At 39.3% G+C, this 20,921-nt stretch overlaps 1 protein-coding gene across 1 annotated transcript; it reads right to left on the bottom strand.

Annotated features, from left to right (window-relative positions):
• Positions 1–138: 138 nt before the first annotated feature.
• On the bottom strand, positions 139–20,455 carry Cnga1 (cyclic nucleotide gated channel subunit alpha 1). The gene is made up of 9 exons (XM_090344075.1): positions 20,417–20,455; positions 11,169–11,289; positions 9,968–10,084; positions 9,136–9,198; positions 7,553–7,591; positions 7,349–7,471; positions 5,131–5,238; positions 4,946–5,052; positions 139–1,952 (listed from the first exon to the last, which is right to left on the bottom strand). Exons 2-9 carry the CDS (start codon positions 11,273–11,275, stop codon positions 538–540), a joined length of 2,079 nt encoding a protein of 692 aa, XP_090200201.1. The 5' UTR covers positions 11,276–11,289; positions 20,417–20,455; the 3' UTR covers positions 139–537.
• Positions 20,456–20,921: the final 466 nt, after the last annotated feature.

The raw sequence follows: 20,921 nt of genomic DNA, 5'->3' as shown, positions 1-20,921 counted from the left end.
TGAGTCCTAGATTAATAAATGACAGACTTTAAAATGACCTTAGTGTTCTGTAAGATTCTATACTCTCTACAAAAATATTCAAGAAATAATATTCACTATCATTTTATAATTAATTTTGCTTTATTGTCCTTTAAAAAGATGGTATCCCAAACTTGGTTAACACAGTAATCCCAAGTTATTCTGCATATATCTTATTCCTTAGCCATGAAAGCGCTTGGAAAGTGAAGGATACTCAGGCATTTTTACAAAGATTATTACATAGGAGCATATGTGAAAAACCCCAGAAGATACAGATACTGATAAGTTCATTCGTCTGAATCCTTGTACATTACTCCTTGTGAAAAACAAAAATTCCCCGGACAGGATGATTCTTTCATCATATTACCTCACAAAGAGTGTCTATGTCATGGACCCAAATGTGTTTTCCTTACAGAAAAATTTCCTAGATGATTCTTTTCTTCCCAAATTTCAGTTCCCTTTGGTCGCATGATCACAAGGATGATTTGATCCATGCACTCTTGTTCAGTGATGAGCTTTTCAGCCCTGAGTGAATTCTGTAGGCCCACGTTCTCCTCCAAGTTCCTCAAGAGCTGAAAATTCAGTGTCAATAAGTGGTTTCAGAAACTTCTCGACCTTGGTTAGCCTTTGCTTCAGTTTCTGTTGCATTGATTCATACTCAGCTAGGATCCGGGCAAATCTTGTCTGCAGGAGGTCTACTGACCCCTCCATTCTAGTGACCTTCTCCTCCAGGTCTTTAGGATCGCTGCCAGCATTGGCGATGTTTACATCTAGTAAACCATCTTTCATTAAGATCTGCCTCCCTTTCTCTTCAAGCATCGTTTTGGCATCTGGGTATTCAGTGAGAGCTTCCATGAGGTCATCTTTCGAGAGACAGAACAGGTCTGAGTAGCCAATACTTTTAATATTGGCTGTTCTTCGGTTTCCTGCTTTGCTGCCTTTAATGTTAAGAATGCTGATCTCACCAAAGTAGCTGCCGTCACTCAACACCACAAACTGAGTGATTCCGTCATCAGCTACCACGGCAAGTTTGCCTTCTTTGATGATGTACATCTCTCGACCAATATCCCCTTTCTTGCATATGTAGTCTCCAGGACTGTAGACCTGGGGTTGTAATTTCAAGACCAATTCCACCAATAAACCGGCTTCACAGTCAGCAAAAATGCGCACCTTTTTTAATGTGTCTAAGTGAACATTGATAGCGATTTCCGCCCTGAGTTTATCAGGGAGATATTTCAAGACTTCTTTCTCATCCACTGTTTTCTTGTTGGTCCACAGGTAGTCAAACCACTTAATAACTCTCTTTTCCATATCTTTACTTACATTGCGAAAATGCATGTACTGCTTAATGGCATCGACTCTTGCCTGAAATTCTGCCCTTGCAGCATTCATATTGGAAATCATGGAACCTATGTTACCGACGATGGTAGCAAAAATTAAAACTCCAATTAAGAAATCTACCACCACAAAGATATACTCGGAGTCCAGCACAGGAGGAGGTGTTTCACCAATAGTAGTCAAAGTCAGTGTAGACCAGTAAAGGCTGTATACATATTTTCTGGCCAAACGACCAAATTCGGGATCATTAACATCAGGGTAAACCCACGTGTCATTACCAAACCCAATAGCTTTGGAAATGGAGAAGTACACACATGCATTCCAGTGAATAATGATGACGATGTACATGACAAGATTCGAAATCCTGAAGATGTTTGGATAATTTGTCCTGGTTTCCGTTCTCTGGAAGAACTCAAACATACGTGAAATCCTCAACAGTCGGTTTAACCTGATTTCTGGATAGTTCCAACCGAACTTAATACAGAGCAAATCAGTTGGTATCATGGACAGAACATCAAGTTTAAATTGGAAATTTGATTTGTATTTCTCGATCAGTTTCATTTTGTCTTTTACCAGCAATCCTTGTTCTAGATAACCTATAATAGAATGGAAAAGTCAATCAAAACTGAATTTGTCTTAACTTCACTGAGGTCAAAAGAACTCATTGTCATTAAGCATGACTTCGAGGCTGTTGGCACAAATACAAATCAACGGGGGCCGGGAGTTTGGCCTAGTGGTTAAAGTGCTTGCCTAGCATGCACGAAGGCCCGGGTTCAATTCCTTGGTACCACATACATAGAAAAAAGCTGGAAGTGGTGCTAAGGCTCAAGTGGTAGAGCTCTAACCTTGAGAAAGTCCAAGGACAGTGCTCAGGCCCTGAACTCAAGCCCAGGAATGGCAAAAAAAAAAAACAAATACAAATCAACATATAGCTGTGGAAAATAATCTGTTGAGAAAACAGAAAAAATAAAACTCTGGGTGCTCAGGTCTATAATCCTAACTGTTCAAGAGGATGACGTCTTAGGGTCATGGTTCAAAACAAACCAGAGTAGGAAAATCCTTGAGACTCTTATCTCCAATAAACTACTCCCCAAGAAGCCAGAAGTAGAGCTGTGGCTCAAGTGGCAGAGCATTAGCCTGGAGCACTAAAACTCAGAGACAGCACTCAGACCCTGAAGTCAAGCCCCAGGACAAACACACAAAAACAATTTTCACCATCATCATCCAGGCAGAGTCATTCATGTAATGATTGACTCATATTCTGTGACTCTGTGATGTAATGAGTACATACTTGGTTTCTATCCTCATTTTCTGACACAGAATTCTTAAAATCCTGTGGTTTCCTAAGTAACCTACACGTTGGTTTCGTCTTTTGTTCTGATATTTACATTTTGGCCTCAGTTCTAGACTTAATTTCCCCTTTTTCTTGGAATTTCCTGGTGAATATGAGTTTCTTTTGCTGTTAAGAGGCAACTCTTAATAGATTTCCAGATAAGGCAAGATAAAGTCCTGCTTAGAAGTCTGTAACTTTCAACCCAACGATTCCTTCCTCTCAGAAGATGAGAGGGACTAGAGATTGAGTATAAATTCTATCATGCTTTTTTGATGAAGCTTTTCATAAAAATCCCTCACTATGGGATTCAGAGATAGCTTAGAGCATGCATTGCTCTGGAAGAGTGGTATACCCCAGTTCTGGAAGCTCTCAGACCCCTTCAGACTTCACCCTCTGCACCTGTATATTTAGGTGTCCATCTATGTCATTTATCATAGCCTTTGTTAATAGAATTAACTTGTAAATATAGCTCCCTGTGTCTTTGCGAGTCATGGTATCAAAATCATTAGGCTACAGAGGGGATAATTTAGAACCAGTTGGTTAGAAACACAAGTCACAGTCTGGGGCTAATGGCAGGCATGTGAAGCGGCAGATGTCCTGAGAAACAGCCATTATCTTGTGAGGGCTGCACCAAGTGAAACTCTATCATCCAGCAGTGTAATAGAACAGCCTGCTGTGGGAGCCTTTCTCCAAACTTATTTCACAAGACCATTGGTTTATAGTAAGAGTTTATGGTCTTATAGCAAGAGTTTGTTTGTCCTACCATACATAGGTCTTGGAAAGCCCAATAACTCATGCCACACTCTTGACAGAACTCTAGCCCTATTCTAAAAACTTCAGCACTTGCCCCAATACCTCCTGTTTTGCATTTCTATACTCTGCTCCTTCCATGTGAAATGTAAGTGCTCTCTCAGGCTAGTCTGTTTTGGGGGTTTCTTTTTAAAATCTCTTACTCTTTCCTAATCACATGTTGATCCTCTGAGCTTTGTAGGCAAAATCTAGAATTTCAGCATCAAGGAAAAAGTTTATTTTTCCTCCTACAATTGCTACCAAATCTGATATTTAGAGAGGGGACTTACATTAACTCTTAAATCCTTTTTGTGTGTGTGTGTGCCAGTCCTAAGGCTTGAATTTAGGGCTTGGGTACCACCCCTGGGCTTCTTTTTGCTCAAGGTTAGCCCTGCAGTGCTACTTCCAGCTTTTTTTTTTTTTTTTACAGTTTTAAATCACTTCTTTTCACCTTCACTGTGGTATAAAACTACGGAACTATTGAACAAGGATCCTTTGGTTGTAAGCCACTTTTGTTAAGACATTAACTTAATTTTCTATGTTTTCCCTTTTAATGTGTAGCCTATAAAAATGTCTCAAATTTCTCTTGTACAGTTCTGATTAAAATGTATTTTTATTCTTAAAAAAAAGAAGAGTCAGGGCCAGTAGTTTGGCCTAGTGGTAGAGTGCTTGCCTAGCATGCATGAAGGCCTGGGTTCTATTCCTCAGTACCACATACATAGGAAAAAGCTAGAAGTGGTGCTGAGGCTCAAGGGCTAGAGATCTAGCTTTGAGAAAGTCCAAGGGTAGTGCTCAGGCCCTGAGTTCAGGCCCTGACTGAACAAAAAATAAAGTCACACAGACTTTCCTACCCAGACTGGCTTTGAACCTATGATTCTCAGATCTCAGCCTCCTGAGTAGCTAGCTACAGTAACCAGTACCCTTCTAATTCCTAAATTCTTCTACTGGTATAATGTGAACTGATTACATTTTCAGTAGATAGAAGCATAGCAAGAAAAGCTTATATCTCCTTACCAAGAACACTTCAGAGAGAAAGCTACCCCTTAACAGTCGCCTACTCAAAAATGACCCATCAATATACTCCAATCATTTCTAGTGTGACTCTGCTGAATGCAATGCCACTTTCTCTCATGCTTTTTTTAAGGTATCTCCATGTCAGGTAATAATTGTCCTTTGCCCACAGAGCTGCCAGATATTTCTGTTCTCGCTATATTTCCCTCCTAGCATACATCCATTGGACAGGATAATGGAGGAAAACTACCCACTCTGTACTTGAAAGGTTGCCTAAAAACCTTTGAATCAGCATGCCCGGACCTGTGGGTGGCAATCCAGTAACACTAGTCTTCAAGCCTTTTCCTTGCAAACAATTTTTGTGCATTTGTCTTGAAGAACATCTGAATTTCAAACTTTGAGAGCTATAATAGAAAAGCATGGCATTTTAGCATCTCCAAAACCGAACACATTTACCTGTCCTCGTCCGTACAAACATATCCATAAGATAGACTGTGTCTGAGAAGAAATCACAAAAAAACCAATATCCTATGTAATCAGATTGAAGTTCATCAAAACAGGCCCTGTCAAAGAAAAGAAAATTTATAAATAAAATGAAACAAAGACTAACTGAAGTAAATTCCTCTTAATATAATATATACCTTGCAATAATCATTGTCCAGTTGTACATCACAGGTAAGGTGATGCAGAATAGCCAGTTATAGTATGTGTTTCCTGAGGGGTCAATAATCACCACTTCTTTCTTCTCTCTAGTTAATTACAAATAAAGAAGGTTAGCAAGCAGCAAGAATATTTTTTGTGGTAGTCATGGGGATTGAACTCTGCTATCCCTGAGCTCTTCAGCTCAAGGCTACAACCCTACCCATTGATCCATAGCACCACTTCTGGTTTTCTGGTGGTTAATCAGAGATAAGAGTCTCACAGACTTTAATGCCGGAGCTGGCTTTGAACTGCAATACTCAGATCTTAGCCTCCTGAGTAGCTAGGATTACAGGTGTGAGCCACTGTGCCTGGCTTCAGCAAGAATATTTTTACTTGCCATATCAAATATGATTTTGCCCATCACCCACAATTATGAAATAGAATTAGGATGGAGATGCTCTCCCTGCAGTGGAAAGCATTGGTTAATGAGGTGTGTATGCATATATGTGTATATATATATCCATAATTATATTACCAGCATTTTATTAAATCACCTTCAACAAACTGATTTTACTGATATGATGCAATGCACTGAGAGGAAATAGTGGCATGGATTATGCAAAACTGAATATTTCCAGGCTCCTTGACTGGGTTATGGATGTTAGAATCGTGACTTTCCCTTACCCTATCAGGTACCAAAATGATTGGAATTAGACAACTGGAAAAGAGGACAACTCATGCTTCTTTTTTAATCTGTAGAGGAAGAATATTTGAAATATTTAATACAAAGTACTTGTATGCAGCTATGCAAAAAGGATTCTTTAAGAAAAGCAAGAGGGCAAAAAGGGGGAAAATAGACATTTGTATGTGTACTGCTCTGTGTGTGTGTTTGTGTGTGTGTGTGTGTGTGTGTGTGTGTGTGTGTGTGTGTGTGTACCAGCATTGAGTCTTAAACTAAGGGATTATACTCTCCCTTTGCTCAAAGATGGCACTCTGCCACTTGAACTATACCTCCACTTTCAGCTTTTTGCTGTTAATTGGAGATCAAGTATCTGACAGGTTTTTCTTCTCTGGTTGGTTTTGAATAGCAATTGTCAGATTTCAGTTTCTTCAGCAGCTAGGATTGCAGGTGTGAGCCATCAGCGCCCTCACATGGACATTTTAAAAAATGTTCTCCTACCAACTCTACAGTTTGAAGGACCTTTCTCCTTATACAAAATTCATTAACTTTCTGAACAGGCACAAGCAACAGAATTATTGTTTGATGAAGACAAATAAATCAGAAAATAACTGCATAGCCAGGAGCCAGTGGTCCATACATGCTAATTTTAACTGCTCAGAAGGCTGAGAATTGAGGATCATAGTTCCAAGCCAGTCCTGAAAGAAAAGGTTATAAGATTGTCATTTCCAGTTAGCTATAAAAAGAAAAGAGTGAGAGTGGAAGTGTGGCTCAAGTAGTAAAGAACCAGCCATCAGCAAAAAGCTAAGGGACAGTCCCTAAGCCCTGAGTTCAAGTCCCAAAACCAACACACACACACACACAAAAGAAAATAATTTCTTCAAAATATCTTCTTTTCTTTAGAATATTTACTAAGCAATGTTTATTACTCAAAATTTTAATGAAATTATTAAATTTTATTTCCGGTTTTAAAAATTATTATTAGTGGGGCCCACACCTGTAATCCTAGCTACTCACACGGCTGAGATCTGAGGATCACGGTTCAAAGCCAGCCCGGGCACAAAAGTCCATGAGACTCTTATCTCCAATTAATCTCTAGAAAATGGGAAGTGGGGCTTGGCTCAAGGGTCGGACTGTAGCCTTCAGCTGAAGAGCTCAAGGACAGTGCCCAGGCTGAGTTCAAGTCCTATGACCCATAAAAAACTTTAAAAATAAAAATAAAAAATTAGTATTAGCATCAGCTGTCTAATTCTCCTTGATCATTCTGTGTGGTAAGTTTGTCTTCACCAGTGCTTGGAGGAGAAAATTAACCATCACAGTAAAGATTCTTGATGGCAAAACTAATAATTGCTAATTTTAGGGATTTAGAAAAGTAGTTTTAATTCACATTTGATATCAATTGTTTTTTAACTTTTTCAAATATGTAAACACATTTATTCTTTATCCAGGACTTCTTACTATAAAACTTCTTTCTATGTTGTAGCACAAGAAATTACCCAACATCCAAAACCTTTCACAAATTCCATGAAAACACTTACTCTTCTTTCTTCTCTTTTCTTTTCTCTTCTTTCTTCTCTTTGGGCTTCTCCTCTTTATTTTTCTTTTCCTTCTTTTTTTTCTTTTCGGGGTCTTTTTTATTTTCACTTTTATCATCTAACTTGCTGAAAAAGTGAAGTATATAGTGTTTAAACGTGAACATGTTTGGGGCAGAAGGATGAGGAGTCATCATGGGAAAGTCTCACCTCTTCTTTTCTTTCTTCTTCTTTTTTTCTTTTGGTTCTCTAAGGAAGAAGCAATACCTCTGTCACATAGTCACATGACATCCCAACCCTATTCTTTTTTACTCTCCATTGAACAAGAATTCTCAGTCAAAGGTATTCCCCAGTGCTTGGAAACCTGAAACTTGTCTTCCAAGTGGAAACATCTAACCTACCCCCAAAACAGACAATTATCCCAAAGAGCAAATATGCCCAGGGAATTCGACATCAAGGTAAAAACAAAATTGAAGTTCACAAAGGCATACACTCAAGAAATTAATTAAAAGTAACTCCCCAAAAGCATATTTCCAAAGTATTTCTACATTAAAAATGGCCATTTAAAGTGTAAGTTTCTGTTGTTACCTGGTATATTGCATTTATGTTTATTTATTTATTTATTTGAAATAGGAAAGGGAAGGGGGGAAAACAAGATGATTGGAAGGGGGAGGGAAATGGGGACAAAAGCATGAGATGGAATATCCATGTGTGAAAAGTAATGCACCTACTACCTGAAAAATGTAACTACAACCCCTCTATACATTATCCCAACAATTAAAAAAAAGAAAAAATAATAAAGTGTAAGTTTCTGGATATACAAGATGACTACACATAGAGCTTGAAAACATGGGTGGCCAATGAAATCAGAGCCACATTTAGGGAATGGGATTGGACCTTTGTACCTGCTCACAGTTATTCAGTAAGGACTGGCCATCAAATGACAGGGCACAACTTTGAGCATGGTGATTTCTTTCAACCAAGGCCAGCCAATGGCTGGCTGTGAACTGCAGACCACAACCATCTTTTGGGCAGATGGACAGTGAGTACCTGAAGCCTGTTGGTCATTTCATCCATCCACTCCACATACACACCATCTTTACATAGAAAATATGTTTCGAGTCACATACATCACAGAAAGTAAAAGAGGCTGTGATGGAGACAAGGGCCAGCACAAGGAGCCGTGGCTGTGGAGAAGGCGCTCCTCCTTTGAGGAGCACAAATATAGGTGAAGATGAAACTGGCTGAAGTATTTCATATGCATATATGAAAATAGAATGAGGAAATCCCATAAACTACTTTAAGAAAGAAATATATGTATGCTGTGTGTCTGCATGTAAATGTCACAATGAAACTTCCCCTTGTGTAACTCATGTATGCTAATAAGAAAATCTTTGAAAGGAAAATGAAAATGCCTCTCAATTCTGCTTCCTCCCATCATCATTGACTCCCCAAAACACACTTAATGAACTTCTGTACACAAGACTTCATTTCAGACACTGTCTCTTGGGAACTTAACCTAAGACTAGAAAGTCCTTAGTGTTTTATGCACCTTTGACGGCCCTTCTTTCCACGAAGAGGGGAAAATGTAAATACACTAGACTTGTGTCTTCAATAAATAAATCAGTACATACCACTTTTAACAGAGGTCGATACATGTTCACAAATAAATAATCAGACAACAAAAATAGGTTATGGTTGCCATTATGTTAGTTCTCCAAACAAACGTTTGCTCAACAATCCAGACATATTCCCAACATTTCTCTGGTTTTTCTACTTTACAGTGTACTTACTGTTCCTTATTGCTACTGTTGTTCACGTTGAAAAGTGCCATAGTACCCGGCAGGAACTGCTTCCTAGAAATGCAAAACACACAGTGAAATCATATTAGCCACCATCAATCTAATGCCCAATGCAAATAGTTTTAAAGACTATGTTTCCAGTTTGTAAGCCTTACTGAAAGTTTCCTAGATGCTTTTTGAAAATATAGAATCCCCCTTAGGCACAACTTGCCAAGTAACAGTGCCTTGAACCAAGTAGCTAGTAAATTCCCTCAGTCAATGTTTATATCAAGAATTCACCTCACTCTTCACTTTGAGTGGAACTGGAGTTGATTGCTGGGAAGAAAAGAGAGAATGAATAGCAAAGGAAAAATAAATGCCCTCAAAGTCCCATGTTTGAACAGGACGGCATTATCTTCTTCTTCAAATGGTTAGCTTTTCTCTTCTGACTACTCACTTCACTGCTCTATTTCTTCAAAGAGGGGTCAAAAGAGACACAACAGTGGAGAGAATGTCAGAATCTCTCAGGACCTTGAGAGATGAATTAGAGAAGCAGACAGTCACAGAGGAAAGGGGTATGACACTTCTAAGGAATAGATATGAATCTCCTGGGAAAGGATCAAGGATTTTTATGATTATTAACCCTAGGACCACAGAGTATTGCCAAGCACGGGCACTCTGCCAAGAGAGGATGAGAGTAAGGAACAGAAGGAGAAAGATAATCCCAAATCCTACCTAGTGTCTGGATAGAAAGAGCATTTGTCAAACCCATTGATGGAATAGAGTCCTTTCATCCAAGTAATACTTAAAAAAATGCATTCTGATGACAGAACCTCATGCTTACCTCTGTGACGGTCCTTCCCTTTGGCAGGAGTTGCTTCTAAAGGATCCCCTTGTGTGGGAGTTGTCATCCTCCGAGTCTTCAGACACAGAGGCACTGTCGTCATTGTCAGAAAAGGAGCTACGGTCCAACAGGAGGTAGACACAGATGCCATTAATGTGTTCAACTCAGACAGAGGAGCAAGATTTCTCATTAGAAAGGATGCTTGCCTCATTTCCCCCTCTTCTCTCTCAAACTAACAACAAATGTAATTACAGTAAAAATAAGAAATGTATAAGAAGCCAGGCTCTGGTGGCTCATGCTTGTACTCCTAGCTACTTGGGATGCTGAGATCTGAGGATCACCGTTCAAAGCCAGCCCAGGCAGAAAAGTTTCGCTGAGCGTCTTATCTCTAATGAACCAGCAGGAAACCAGAAGTGGCACTGTGGTTTAAACACTATCCTTGAGCGGAAAAAGTGCTCAGAGACAGTGCTCAGGCCCAGAGTTCAAGCCCAACAAACAAACAAAAAGAAATGTATAGGATACAGAGTATTTTACACAATATATGACTGGTGCAGTAAAATGCATTAATTAAAGAAACAATTTCTAGATCTTCTACATTCCTATTGTTTGATACATTGATTAATGTTTATTTTTTTATCAAATAGAAAGTAGGATATCTGGGTTTTGATCACATTATATAGTTGCTATGAGGACTCTCCTTTCCTGAAAGAAAATTCAGCCACATTTATACACATTCATTTATAAGGCAATCACTTTAAATTATACTTTTAATTATGCTCTTAGCATTGCATGCCCTGTGTTTTCACATTGATCTATAATGATGTCTTCTGTTTAGACTTGAAATAGCCCATGAGGAAAGACTCTTAATGACCTAAGAAATATTTGGTGCACCTGTAACCCCAGCTGACACCTGAGACAGGAAAGTCCATGAAACTCTTATTTCCAATGAACCAACAACAACAACAACAAAAAACCCAGTGGGGCTCAAGTGTTAGAGCACTAGCCTTGGACAACAAAGCTCAGAGACAGCACCCAGACCCTGAGTTCAAGCTCCAGGACTATAACAAAAAAAGAAAGAGAGCCATTTGGTACAGGACTTTCAAGTCTTTACCAAAAAAAAAAAAGTTTAAAGGAAGAAGAAAACTAGCATTTAAAAGTTGGGTTTTTTTAAAAAAAAAAATGAGAAAGTGCATAGACTCACCTGCAGGCTCCATTTTCCATTCTTCTTATTTCCCTTTCAATACTTGGTACAATCACATTGGGAATATTTACAAAGGAATGCCATGTATTGATGATGTTCGTCTTCATGGTTACCTTAATGTCTGAAAAAAAATTCCTGCTGGTGAGACTATTTTTATATGCATGTATTGAATCAAAAGTTTCCCCAAATGCTAGTGGCTCATGCCAGTAATCCTAGACACTCAGGAGGATGAGATCTAAGGATCACAGTTCAAAGGCACCCCAGGCAGAAAAGTCTGTGAGACTTTTATCTCATAATCATCAGTAAACCAGAAGTAGCGCTGTGGCACAAAGTGGTAGAGCAATGGGCTTAAGCAAAAGAGCTCAGGAATGGCACCCATGGCCTGAGGGCAAGCCCCATGACCAGAAACAGAAACACGTTTCCTTCCACCATTCTTCTAATGCTGTGATAATACTCATTTCTAGTTATAAGTAAAAATTATTCTTTAAAGAATACAAACACACGCCGGGGTGGTGGCTCAGGCCTGTAATCCTAGCTATTCAGGAGGCTGAGATCTGAGGATCAAGGTTCAAAGCCAGCCCCGGCACAAAAGGACCTGAGACTCTTACCTCCAATTAATCTCTAGAAAATGGGAAGTGGGGCTTGCCTTAAGGGCAGGGTGGTAGCATTGAACTGAAGAGCTCAGGGACAGCACCCAGGCCAAGTTCAAGCCCCATGACCCACATTAAAAAAAATACAAACAACACCAGCTGGTGTTTGTCTTGTATGTTTGGGTGTAATTTCTTTTAATTTGATTTTATTGCCAAGGTAATATACAGAGGGCTTACAGTTACATACATAAGGTAATGGGTATATTTCTTCTCAAATATTGTTACCCCCTCCTTTTTCTCCCATTCTCACTCCACCTCCCCCCAAGTTGTAAAGTTCATTTACAACATAGTATCTTGGGACTATCACCGCTGCATTGGAAAATATCAGAGGTAGAGAGGTTTTCATTTATAATCCTGGATTTACCCAGCTTTTGAAATACTCAAGACAGTATACAGAACAAAATCATAATGATCCCATACAATACAAAATAAATAAGTTACAGTAGATACAAACAAAATAAATTAGGGCTGGGAGTTTGGCCTAGTGGTAGAGTGCTTGCCTAGCATGCACAAAGGCCCGGGTTCGATTCCTCGGTACCACATAAATAGAAAAAAGCTGGAAGTGGTGCTGTGGCTCAAGTGGTAGAGCACTAGCCTTCAGAAAAGTCCAAGGACAGCGCTCAGGCCCAGAGTTCAAGCCCCATGACTGGCAAAATAAAATAAAATATCCAAATCAAGTATTATCCACTGCAAATTAGACTTTCAAAGAAAGGGGTAATAGTTCTTAATAGTATTATTTTTTACAATTATTTTTGTGGGAGCCTCACATTAAGGATCAAATCCAAGGTTTTCTTGTCACTATCAAGGACTCTACCACCCTACCCTGCTCCAGTTGTACTGAATTTACAAAATGAATAAAGTTGCAATCAATCCACATTTTTAGAAAATCCTCTAAGCTAAACTAATATGATAGCTCAAGTAGTACATCATGAAAAACACTGGTCTAAGCTCTAATCAGGACGTAATGTTTCCTATGAGCAGATAGAGTCAATTCCTGATTCATTTTTTAGTTGTTTCCAGCATAGACCAAGTTCAAGTCATTTCTGTCCACCGCATTGCCTTTTCTGCCTGCTTCAGCTTCCCTCCGTTGATGGTTTCTACCCATTCTCTGTGTAAAGGGCCTTCCTTCCAGTCTGATGATACCTACCCTGAGAATGCCAGTGACCAGGGAGATGCTGTCCTCTGCTGCTCCTATGTCTAAATGCTCAGTACTAGAATCAGCCTCCTCTCAATCCTCCTCTGCCTTTGGTTACCTGGGCCTGGAGGGCAATTCTCCCTCTTAAAGGAGCTATTGCTCTAAAGAACATCTGTCTCACAAAACCCATCATGTATGAGACACCCATTGTAGAAAGTCCCAGGATGTTGACGGGCACAACAGAAACTCTGTGCTGTTCATGGTCATACAAATTTACTTGGAACCAAAGATTCCTTGGGTCCATAGAATGTTTAAGTTATATAGTCATAGTACGTGCTGGTAATTTAAGCCAGTTAGCTAATAGTTAGCTAACTAGTTAGTTGTTTATAGCTAACTGCCGTCTGGTAAGTGTCCAATAATGAGATCATAATTGTTAAATATTTTCACTATTACTTATGCTTGATGTAATAACCTATTAGTTTTGCATATATTTGTTAGTGTCTTAATCTGTTTATGAACTCTTGGAATCCAGGGAAATTTCTTGTGTGGTGCTACAAATTTAGTATTGTATACACTCAACAAGTAGTGTGCTCGATTATTAAACAAATCACTCATATCCTGCTATTTTAGGAGATGCCCCTGAGTTGAAAAAGACAAGAGCTTGTGTTACTGGAGACTCAGATGCTTTGGATGGTGGGGCGACATGGCAAGAAGGGGACAACAGTGTAACACGAGCCAAATAGTTTGATGAACATAAGCAGCTACAAGATTAATGGACACGCAAGACAAGGAGGAGAATGGCAAGCCTCAATGGCAATAGAGAAAGGCAGCCTGAGAGATTTGGAAGAAGTAGCTGGGAAAGTGTCATCAGGTACTTCCAGTCTGGGCCTCATCAGAGTCTCCCCAGGTTCTGAACAGCTCTTCAGATGTTAAGCAGAACATTTCGATTGCTTGAGGGAGGGCATCTCTGGGTCATTTATTTCCTGGGGTGACAGCTCCAGGCAGTATGAGGTTGCCTTCAACCTCTTGCATTGGGACCACAGGACAGTGACAAAGAAGAGAAATGAACACTAAAAGCTAAAGAGTTCAGGCATTTATGTCTGGTCAAGGTCAGCACATTTAAACTGAGACTAGAGATTCGTGGTTTCCATTTCACAGGAAAGGCTAAGAAACTCAGAGAAGCCCAGTCATTTGCTCAAAATCAAGTGATTTTTGTTGTTGTTGTTGTTCAAGCTGCAAAGCCCAAGCCCTTGCCCTGAAGCCCAGGAAAAGAATGAGACAGGAACTCACACACCTATTACCCTAAGTGATGCTTGCCTCTTGCTTACTTCTGCTTCCTTTCAGTGTGGCATCCCCAGAAAAGCTGAAACCATGCATCGCAGATTCAATCATTATGTGATACAAATGTGTAGTTTAAAACACACCAAGCCTAAAGAGAATAGTCTTGGGTTTTTATTTTAAACCTCTTAATTTATATTCTTTTGGATTCCTAAATCATCCCCACATAAACATTCATTTCTCAAAAGCAGGTTTAGTAAATAAATATACCTTTAGGATCAATCCTTAGCTCCGACTTCTCACCAGATAGCTGTTTAACCTCACAGCACAGAATTTGCAATCAAGCACTATTCTTAGAAAAAAAAACACCAAAAAAGCTTTTCCCCCTATTTCTCTCGACCAACTCCTTTCAGGAAAAGAATAGATTTTGTGTTAGGTTTCTATTCATGTCTCCTTAGCATTTCGGTTGTTTTTCACACTAAGAAGGACTCCATGATATTTGTGGAAAAAAAAGAAGAAAGAGAAGGGGGAAGGAAGGGAAGAAACCAGGCATCTGATGAAGATGAATGAATATTATTGATCTTCATGATGAAGAGATGAATATCGTGCTTTGCCACCACCAACTTTCTTATTAAAGTACCCTTCTCCATATTTTCTCTTTACCACTTTCTCCCAATCCATAGACTGTCCAGTGAAACAGGACACTCTCACACCTAAGGATTCTGTAGCTACTGGAGAGGTGCATGGACTTGGGGTCTCACTTTTTCATTAACTAATAACGTTAGGATCATCAAACAAAGCAGCTGCCCAGGGCCAGAGCTCTGACTGCTCCACTGATTGTCTACACCAATGCCCTTCCGTTTGTAGTAGTAGTGCCGCATGGTGTATAGAAATGAGTAATGTACAAAGCGCCACGCTCAGCAGCTGTTTCCATCCAGCTTCTTCCTTACGGCTTCACCTTCACAGTGGATCCCATCTCCTCAGCTCCCTGCCATATCACTGTCACTTACTCACTACAAACACTGTGAATGCCTCATTAGCCCACCTCATTTAACACGGTTTCTGAAGGATCTTCCTCAGACGCCTGTACCCAACACCTCTAAAGGGACTTTTACTCTTCTTCCACTCTGCCTTTGTTTCTCATCTCAGGCCACAGAATCTCCATGTTTTCCTTTACCTGACTTCACTGAAAATGGGAATCACTCCTTTTTTAAAATTCTTTTTCCCTTCCAGGAGGTCTCACACACAGCACTCTGGCATTTTGCCTGTCTTCCCATTCTTCCTCTTAAATTTCCATTTGAATTTCTCAGGTGCTTCTTGCTGCTTGTCATTTACTAAGTCTTATAACTGATTTACCCAGTGCCGGTTTTGCATCTCTTACCATTCACGTTGTAAACTAGTCTCTAACTAATCTTCTTAAGGAGTGCCTATTATACATGTATTCTTGTTCTAGACCCATTTGCTGACTCAATTGTTATCTTTTACTTTGCAGCTGAATCCCATTCTACTTTGCACTTTTCCTCCTATGCTTCCTAACCATTTTAAATCTTTTTTTCATCCAAAAATAGATTCCACGGGGTGAAATATCATGCAGTCCAACAGGAAATTTCAGTATGAACTGGTATTAAAAGTCCTTCAAAATCTAATGTGCATTGTTTGCACTTTTTGAATTCTATGCCATGCAAATCAGTTACCTGGTGGATTTGTACAATAATCCTTGTTTCAAAGTACAAAACAATATAAGATTGTACCATCTATATGTCTGTCATCAGGAATTCGTAGATGCTGACATTTGTCAAATTGGCTCTCTGTCTTTTTATGGTTTGTGACAAAAATAAAGTTGTAAAACTAACTTGTAAAAATAAAGTTGATACCTAAACCTAACTTCTTTGAAGGCATAGCTACCTCTCAGCACTATTCATGTTACTTTTCTTCCTTAACTTCTACAAGTAGCTAATACAATAAGGCCATTCACCATCTTTTCACATGGCCACCTAAGTATCCATATCTAATACACAGTTTGGGGCATGTATTTTAAACTCACAAAGCAGTATCTTCCTCCATGCCTAATTCTGCAACTTGCTTCCCCGCCCCATCCAGTCAGAATTATGCTTTGAAAATTAGTCATGAGAACAGACATAGAACAACTTCATTTTCTAATACGGGTTGCTGATATTGTTGCTTGTGGCTCTTCACATTTGGTTCCCTTTTCAATCTTGACTCCCCTACCATTAATGAAAAACTGTTTGCTCCATTTTGTCACTATCATGAACCAGGGTGCAACCAGGATCCTCATAAAAGTCCAGAGGTAGAATGGGCGGCTCTGGCCTGGGTGTACTGGAGCTGCCAGATTGCTGTCTGGGTTGCCATGCCTCTGGGCGTTGTGCTCATCTTACCGGAAGGAACCCTTTTCCACTTGTTTTAAAAGTTCTCAGTTGGATCAGTGAGCATGTTTTGCACTATAGTTAGTGGTCAAAATGATCTTTATTTAAGGTTAGACTGGGGCAAAAGCTAGAAAGATCCTGTCTCAACTTTCAATTTTTGCTCAGTCTCAGTATTTAATTGCAGATCTAAGGTTGTTTCTAATTATTTAACAATACTTAAAGAGTTGTGAACACCCAGAAAGGGCTTGGCTGCCCTACAACAGGAAGGCAGCTAGCAGCTGAAAACAGCTGTTACCTCTGGTGAGAACTTCGTTTTGGAAACCCTAGCTTTTCAGAACATTGCTATGAAAATTGGCAGAAATCTTTCTGAATCCCAGGCAAAGATGAGATGATAATATCTTCCTTGTCTGTGTGTCTGCATGATTATTCCCTATAGACTCTCTGTATATAATGTGGAGGGAGGGAGGGAGTGAGGGAGGGAGGGAGGGAGGGAGGGAGGGAGAGAGAGAGAGAGAGAGAGAGAGAGAGAGAGAGAGAGAGAGAGAGAGAGAGAGAGAGAGAGAGAGAAGAGCCATGAAGAGTTATTGCAAATTGCTAACACAATTCTCCAAGATCAGAGAGAAAGGTAAACAACACCACCTCTCACTGGAGACAGGGCACTTAAAGAATTAAAATAATCTTTCTTTAATTCCTCACCCTGAACCATCACTTTGAAAAGTCAAGATTGTCAAAGCAAACTATTAAGAAAATAATAATTATCCTTACAGGAGCAGAACCAGCTATAATTCCTATGACAAACTAAAGCCATGCCGACACAATCCTGGTGGCTATGCCAATTGCAATCTCAGGACCTGTCAGGCCTGTTAATTGCTGGGAACATAGAAAGAAACTCAATGATTTCTCAGACAGAAACATTCTACAAAGCAAATGACTATTATCATGATAAGTATCATCGTCTTCACAACACATGGACTCCATGGCAAAATAAAAATCTTCATTAATCAAAAGCAAAATGAACCAAAACCACAAAATAATTGTATTTCTACCACTCCAGTTAGTGATTTAAATGCCAGAAAATGTAAGCACCATGCATATTACTATGTACTGGGCCAGTCAGTTTTCTTTTAGTTTAATAACTTCCTAATATAGGGCCAGGAGCATGGCCTAGTGAGCAAAAAATGTCCAAGGACCAGTGCCCAGACCCCGAGTTCAAAGAAAGTACTCCTCAATATCCATGGTTTATTAATCAAGAATAAAAGCAAAGACTTTGTGTTAGCTAATATTCACCCACCCGCCATTCTCGCCTAGATGTGGACAGATGCCAATCCTCTCTCTCCCCTCTCCCCAGGGGCAAGATGCCTTCCCACCAATAAACTCTCTTATAATTCTCCTCTGGCCTGACTGTGCACAGTCCTGGCGATGGTTTGCTTGCACTTTGTACAAAAGCTTAATGTAAAGGCTTTTACATCTTACCATTAGATCCCAAATATGTGGGATTCTTGATGTTTATGTTTTGTGACCTTTTTTTTTTTTTGCCAGTCCTGGGCTTGAGTTCAGGGCCTGAGCACTGTCCTTGGACTTTCTCAAGGCTAGAGCTCTACCATTTGAGCCTCAGCACCACTTCCGGCTTTTTTCTATGTATGTGGTACCAAGGAATCGAACCCGGGTCTTCATGCATGCTAGGCAAGCACTTTAACCACTAGGCCAAACTCCAGGCCCCGTTTTTTAAACTCAGAACTCAATATTTGTCTTGTAAGTACTCTACCACGTAATCCAGGCACTTGGTCCTACACTGCTGGACATTTGATTATAAAAATGAATACATTCCGATTAGCTGAATTCTGCTGTGTCTTTCATTTCCTCCTAGTGTCTGTATCACAACATGATTTTTCCAGAGATTCATGGTGACAATGGCAGTGCTTTGAAAAGTGTGTCAAGGTTCATTCTTCAAAAAAAAAAATCTACTGTATATTCCCCCATCTATTATTCATCCTCTTCATATTAATTCCTATTGTTAGCCATGCTGTGGTTTCAAAATCCAAAACCAAGGTTGAAGTTTAAGCTGCCTTTGTACTGATATGAAGAGGTACCTTTAGGTAAGTCACTAGGTCCTCATGAATGGATTCAAGGCAGTTTGGGGCGGAGTTAGACATCTCAGGATTCAATTTCTGATTTTTGGAGGGACAATTGGGTGGACTCTCCTTTCTTTTTCTCCTACATGCTAGCTTGCCCTTCTGCCATGTTATGAAGCACCATGAGTAAGTGTCTTGCCAGATACCATGCTTTTGGGTTTCTCCACCTCCAGAGTCATGAGTCAAATAAACTTCCATTGTTCATAAATTACCCACCCTCTGAAACTGTGTTGTGGCAGTAGAAAATAGACCAAGTACAAGCCCTAAGCATGAACTTTCTGGTACCCCTATTGAAATCTACAGGTAAATGTCCCATTGTCCCAATACACTGTAAATTTCTTAAGGGCCTTGCTCTTCTTTCATTTCCTTCACATTTTGAATCATTTCACACTTGCAAAAATAGAGGTAAATAAATATATAAAAGGTAAATACATAGAACCCAGTAGATGAGTTTCTCTGGGCACTAATTCCACAGAAATTTTTTTAGTCATGGTAGATATTCAATATTTAAAACAACATTTTTCCTAGCCCGGCACCAGTAGCCTCACACCTGTAATCCTAATTACTCAGGAGGCTGAGATCTGAGGATTGCAGTTCAAAGCCAGCCCAGGCAAGAAAGTCCATGGGTCTCTTATCTCCAATTAACCACTAGAAAACCAGAAGTAGCACTGTGGCTCAAGTGGTAGAGCACTAGCCTTGAGCTGAAGAGCTCTGGGATAGTGGCCAAAGCATAGAGTTCAGGCCTCATGACCGACAAAAAAAAATCCTACTTCTCTTATAAGTTTGTCCTTTATCCCCACTTAAAATACTGAAATTTCTTGTTTTGCAGTATAATTATTATAATTAAGTAAAGTGTATTTAAGTGTATTTGCTACATCACAGAAATACCATGCACATTGATGAAATGCAAAGGAGGGAAAGAAAAGAAGGGAAAGGACAAATATTGATTAAATCAGGCTTCCAGCTAGAAAAATTAATGAGAAATCCATAGCAATTTTTAAAACTCCAGTGTGAAAATATCATGTCAATTTAAAATTTTCAAAACCCAGCTATTACCTATGTTGTGATGTTCAGATGAACAAAACCTGCCTAGGCCTTTACTAATCGTCATTTTTTATTACATTTTCTTTTCTTTTCTTTCTTTTTTTTTTTTGGTCAGCCATGGGGCTTGAACTCAGGGCCTGGGCACTGTCCCTAAGCACTTCAGATCAAGGCTACTACACTTGAGCCACTAAATTTGTATTTTAATGATCATATATCAGTTAGAAATGCAAAGAATCAATAAAAATATAGTCACTGGTTGTACCTAAAAAGCATGAAAACCATGAAACCAAATCAAAATTTACATGAGGCTGGGAGTTTGGCCTTGTGGTAGAGTGCTTGCCTAGCATGCATGAAGACACAGGTTTGATTCCTGGGTACCACATACGTAGAAAAAAGCCGGAAGTGGTGCTGTGGTTCAAGTAGTAGAGCTCTAGCCTTAGAAAGTCCAAGGAGAGTGCTAAGGCCCTCAGTTCAAACAAGCACTGGCAAAAATAAAAATTATAAAAAAAAGAACTCATTATTTTTAAAAAATTTACATGAAAACCAAATCAAAAGCTAACAGCTTAATAAAGCAGAGATGTCTACCCTTGTGAAAAATATAACCACAATTCCCATAAGTTCTTACCTTTGGTTGCTTAAGTAATAAGTCTGTATCCTCTAGAAGTCAGGGTCAGGGTTGTATCCAAAGCAAGTAAGGATATAATGTTAATGATGACATTGTGATAACTCAAGTCCAAAATTTTTTAAATAAGCTGATGATTCTTTTCCTTTCCTCAAACATACACAAATGCCTGGATTTCTTAATTATTCTTAAAGGAAGAGACAGTTCTGTGGCATTCACAGAGGATTTTCATGACTCAATACGGATTTGCGGATTTGTATATGGATGAAAATAACAACACCAATCATCATTATCCTTTGCTTGAACCCGAACTCATTAATATGTATGAGAATTGGAGATTAAAAAGGCATTTCTCAAAGCAAGCTGTCTTTCAAATTTGCAAGTAAACCAAAGGTAAGATTGCCAAATGAGTTTTATGACAATTATATTCCAAGTTTTTAACCAAAGTCACAATCTTGAAAAAAAATTGGTTTAGGATTTTACAAGTATGATTCAATTTTCAAACATA

The sequence above is a fragment of the Megascapheus bottae genome, chromosome 13 (assembly GCF_031878675.1).
Source record: "Megascapheus bottae isolate mThoBot1 chromosome 13, mThoBot2.hap1, whole genome shotgun sequence".
In the NCBI taxonomy this organism is placed as follows: Eukaryota; Metazoa; Chordata; class Mammalia; order Rodentia; family Geomyidae; genus Megascapheus; species Megascapheus bottae.
The sequence above is the reverse complement of the archived record's forward strand: the minus strand, read 5'-3'. Positions and strand labels throughout refer to the sequence as shown.

Bases quoted from the DNA above. Each gene is read 5' to 3' on its own strand.
- Cnga1 (XM_090344075.1), bottom strand. From the start codon at position 11,275: ATGAAGACGAACATCATCAATACATGGCATTCCTTTGTAAATATTCCC. The intron at 7,592-9,135 runs GTAAGTACACTG...CTTCTTCCTTAG, and splicing joins AACAGTAGCAATAAGGAACA to AGAACCAAAAGAAAAAAAGA. The intron at 5,053-5,130 runs GTATATATTATA...TTTCTTTGACAG, and splicing joins TGGACAATGATTATTGCAAG to GGCCTGTTTTGATGAACTTC.